General features: G+C 35.2%; 1 protein-coding gene across 1 annotated transcript in view; it reads right to left on the bottom strand.

The window, feature by feature from the left end:
- LOC109839209 (phospholipase D gamma 1-like) overlaps window positions 233-4836 on the bottom strand; it is a 44398-nt gene continuing 39794 nt past the window's right edge. Inside the window, 2 exon segments of the mRNA XM_020407637.1 lie at window positions 233-713; window positions 1446-1643. Of these exon segments, the coding sequence (XP_020263226.1) occupies window positions 420-713; window positions 1446-1643 (492 nt within the window). The 3' untranslated portion in view covers window positions 233-419.

The raw sequence follows: 4836 nt of genomic DNA, 5'->3' as shown, positions 1-4836 counted from the left end.
CTTAAAATTAGAAATAATATACTATACTTAAAGGAGGATCCTAGTTTTAATACATTTGATTTAGGAATCATATCTACTCTTTTATAATTAGAGGAAGATCTAGGTTTTAGTACATTTGATTTAATTAACTGTTTATAATACAATAAAATATTGTAGCATAAACAATAACTTCAAAAATATAGTTCTAGATTTACTGTGTATAATATAGTAAGCACTACTGCTTGGGGGTCGATTTACCGTCAACGCTACAACATCTACCGTATTTTGCTTATTCGTCAATTTATTGTTCGCTCTACAACATTTACTGTAGCATTAACTTTAGTATGAACAAAAGTTCTTTGAATCCTCCTATAAGTATAGAAGAGTAGATGTGAGCTCTTTCACTATCTCAAATACAAAATTTGTAGCACATAATTCGTTCATATTGTGAGGTTTTCCTGAATGCCTAAAAATGATCCACAAATATTTCCACCCAAATCGGGGAAAGACTCGCATCCAGCAAGAGGCTTCACCTTCCCCTTCTTGTCAACATCCACCGGGTACTTCATTAGGTGGCCGGTCATGTCTGTAACATCTTCCGCGGCAAATTGTTTCCAGTTCATCTCTCCCAGATGCCGAATTCTTCTCATGCACTCGAGGCTCTCAGGTTGGGTGTAGCATTCCTCCAGATGTCCAATATGCTCAGCCCATAGTGACATTCGATAGCCAAAAATCTGTGCACAAGATTACCTAATACAAATCAGAAAATATATTTTCAAAGACCCCCATAGGATCTGTATCATTCATCATAAAATAAATCGTCTGGTGGTAGCATAACACATGTCACTAAACACAGTCTCTTTCACTTTTAGAGATCAGATATCAAGTTAGATATACGAGTGTCAAAGTACCCTGACATTACACGAGAACTGCAAAGTTGTGGTAAGAGTTGCAGTTACAATTCTATACTCTTAACATACCCCCGCAAGTTGAAGGCCCTTTCATGGGCCAAAATACGAACTCAAGGTACAGTATATTCTTAAACCCACTTCAGAAATTCATTGCCAACAATATTTGAAACTGGATTGTCATGATACTTTGTTAAGGGTCCCCGCCACTACACCAAAACTTCAAAGTTGTTGTGAGGGTTAAGGGTAATAATTTTATATTTTAACAATGAGAGTGGGGGATAGCTCTACAAAAAAGGAGGATGGGTTGTGTTTTCTCTTTCTTCTGGCCAGTTAGATGGGGACCTGATGCATGTTAGCACCAAAGTTATAGATGTGTCATTATAGATAAACTAGTCATACTGCAAAACGAAGGCACATAAAGAAATTACAAGTTAATTTAGCAATGGATAGAGAAATGCAAGATCACTGAGGATGAAAGGACTCCAAACTTCTTTGCCACGAAAAATGTTTGATTTAAACCCATAAATAGAGTTTAAGAGTTGAACATGTTATTACCTGTCCACGTGGGCCATAGATCTTCCTTGCCCATGTATGCTCAGGCTGGTATGCACCCATTGCTATCTCGGTGTCTCTTGTACCTTCCAAAGATCTCTGGTTGATATTTGCGGACCCCACAATCAAATATTCGTCATCCACTATCATACCTTTTGAATGCACATAGATCATGAAGCGGCGATTCTTTTTGGCAAGTTCCTACATATGTTAGCAGATGAATTTATGTTAGAAAACATGCACATGAGCATGATCGTCTGCTTTGTGTATATATGCATACACATAAAATAATGTGTATATGTCTTATACTGATTTTTTATTTGCAGATCTTTCCAGGCTAACTAGAAAAATGTGAGCTACCATTTGAGACATAGTATATTGAAATATGCATCATACATAAGATATACATGTCTGCGGGCGTGCATTACACACATACTGGTATAGCAAAATATTGTTGCAACATCACAAACTGATAGCATATCTAATTCATACTAAAGCTAAATACTTAAAATAATAGCATAGTAATCCTAAGTGCTTCATCTCAGTACCTCAGTGGGACAGTTGCATTTCAAATTTTTAACAATTAGTTAAAAGTCCCATTGATGAGACTCCTAGAATAGTTCAAGGTATTCATGGTCATGGTTTTAAATGTCGGCCGCCATGTCGGATATGACGGAGGCTAGAGCAACACGGACATAATCATTTCAAGTCAGATATTGTTTTCGAGATCCATATCAAACGTGTCAGGGGATATTGCGGATATATCAGCTGAATTTCACCCTTGAAAAATCAGCTATGGGTTTTTTTTGGTTTGTTTTTAAGTTGATAAGTATCCGGGTTTGCGTTTAGTACTCAAAACCCAAACCCGATTGACTCTTTTTTTTAGCCATTTGTTCCCTTGGCAACCTAATAGCAGAGAATACGGATTAGAACAAAGAAAAAAATGTTGGTCTCCTTTCCACCGCGATCTCCTCTCGTTCATCATTGTCTGTACAAGTCACGGCCATTAGAGCTCCAACGCCACTGAGAAATTAAAAAAAAATGGTATGTCTTTTTCTCTCTCTTACTCGTTCTATTTCTGCAATCTCTCTCTCTCACTCTTTATGTCTTCTCACTCTTTCTATTCATCTATTTATCAATTACAAGTTTACAACTCTGATTCTTTGTTCGTCTTTGTCAATTTCAGATTGTGCAAAGGGATTCGAGGGTCATAGCTTCAATCTCAGTTTTTTTTTTTCACAAAGTCGACGAGATAAACCAGCCCTTTGTTCTCTTTATTTTTCCCTGTCAAACACAATAACTGAAATTGAAATTGAAATTGGTTTTAAGTTAGTATTGAATTGTAAATTTGTAATTGAAATTGAGAATTCATAAAAGCGAGATGTAAACAGTAAGTTTGAGCCGTAGCTTAAAAGCAATCCAAAGTTTAACACTTTATGTCAATTTTATGCAAGGCACTCCGAAAGTTCTAGTTTGAAAATGTATATTTTGTTTATTTGTTGGCATAATATTCCACGATTTCCCTTCAAGAAATAGAAAACAACTTGTGTCTTGATGTTGAATACTCAACTCAAGTAGGATAAGCTATAACAAGACAAGTGTGCTCTATCTTGATGACCAAAATTAAGTAGAGATCCATCCGATATGGCAATCCGACATTTATTATATATCCCCCAACATATCCCTAATTTTCGCTATCCGACATAAACTTTAGCCGTCCGACATGAACCAAACATCTGACTTTTAAAACCTTGTTCACGGTTGCACATCCTTGAAGATCATAATCCATGCCTTCCGCTGTCAAATTAGGGTAGGCAAAAGGTAGGCAAAAATTCATGAAAGATCATGTTTTGCTAGATCTAGACTCATGATGATATATAAAATAGCAACTATAAGGACCAAGTGTTATTAATGTATTATAAAAAGTAGACTCCACATTAAGCCTGGGTAAGGTCATCGTTAGTAGACTATAAGGACCAAGTGTTATTAATGTATTATAAAAAGTCTACTATTCATGTCTTTGGAATATCTATCTGTAACTTAGCAAATATGAGAAACCCATGCCTCCTCCTGGTTGGCATCTAAATAAAAGGCTCACACCCTTTTCAATAGCTTACAGTCCACTAAGTGGTAAACATAAAGTAGACTAAAAAATTTAACTTGTGAGGTTATAACCACCTCAAGTATGCAACAATTCTTACTCTACCCTTTAATAATTTCTAGACAGATCTCTCATACGTGTGTTGCTCGTGTTTCCCACTCTCAGCAATTTAATCAACATATTTTACACAATATTTTTTTTCAATTCATACCATATATTTTGTAACTAATCCTTTTAGCGTTAATCTGATTAATGTTTGTAGAATAAATAAAGGAGTACACCAATATTTATCGATATTTCTTCTATTTGCCAAAAGGGGGTGGGGCTTTTCTTAATATATAGTATACATTATCACCTTACCAATACTTAAGTTTATGATTTCCATATTTAGAAACTGTTCATTTTTTTAAATACTCTCACTTAAAAAACTAAACAAAAATGCCCTCACACTTAACATAATCAAAGGAAATGTCCACACATTTTGGGGAAAAAATCATAGTAATAGCCTAAAACTTGGAAATATCCAAAAGAAAAGACGAAAATACACTCAAAATCATATTTATCTATTTCCTTGACAATCTCATTACAACATTTCTCTTACATTTTGTGTCATGCACGCATTGCATGCGCCACAATACTATTCTATATTAAGAAAGTTTACTAGTAGTGTAAGGATATGATATTGAGTAAGTGGACAGACTAAAATCCATTTAAAATTTGTATGCCACCTCTCAAAGAAATGGTGATCACCATTTATCTTTACAGCTAATATTGAAATTAAAATACTAATATTATTCTATGGCTTATTATGACATTCTTGATTAAATTTTAGGGTTAATTTCATAAACTCCATGAACTTTAGGACTTGTGCACTTAGACCCCGGAACTTTTAAAAGCCCAACTAAACTCCCCTAAAGTTTTACCATTTAACACCATCATCTCTAACATATTACATGCCAAGCACATCACCAAAATGATGAAAAATGCCCTTTAGACCAAAAAATCCTGCAGTTATCCTTTTTAATTATTTTACAAATAAACCTGGATATTTTCCTATTCCCAAATACACCACAAATTCTCTCTTCCCCCACTCCCCAAACCCAGTCATCCACAACCTTGTCACTGGTGACCTCGCCGCTAGAATTCTCTCATTCTTTTTTCTCTCCAATGTCAATGGGGTCATGCTTCTCACATTTTCCTTACAATAGAGCTTCCTCATCTTCAACTCCAAACTAATTGACCATCTCCCACAACATTCACCACTTGTCCTTGCTAATTACCTCTAAAGTTTCC

The sequence above is a fragment of the Asparagus officinalis genome, chromosome 4 (assembly GCF_001876935.1).
Source record: "Asparagus officinalis chromosome 4, Aspof.V1, whole genome shotgun sequence".
NCBI lineage: Eukaryota > Viridiplantae > Streptophyta > Magnoliopsida > Asparagales > Asparagaceae > Asparagus > Asparagus officinalis.
Note: the sequence above shows the minus strand (reverse complement) of the source record. Positions and strands in the feature narration are given on the sequence as shown.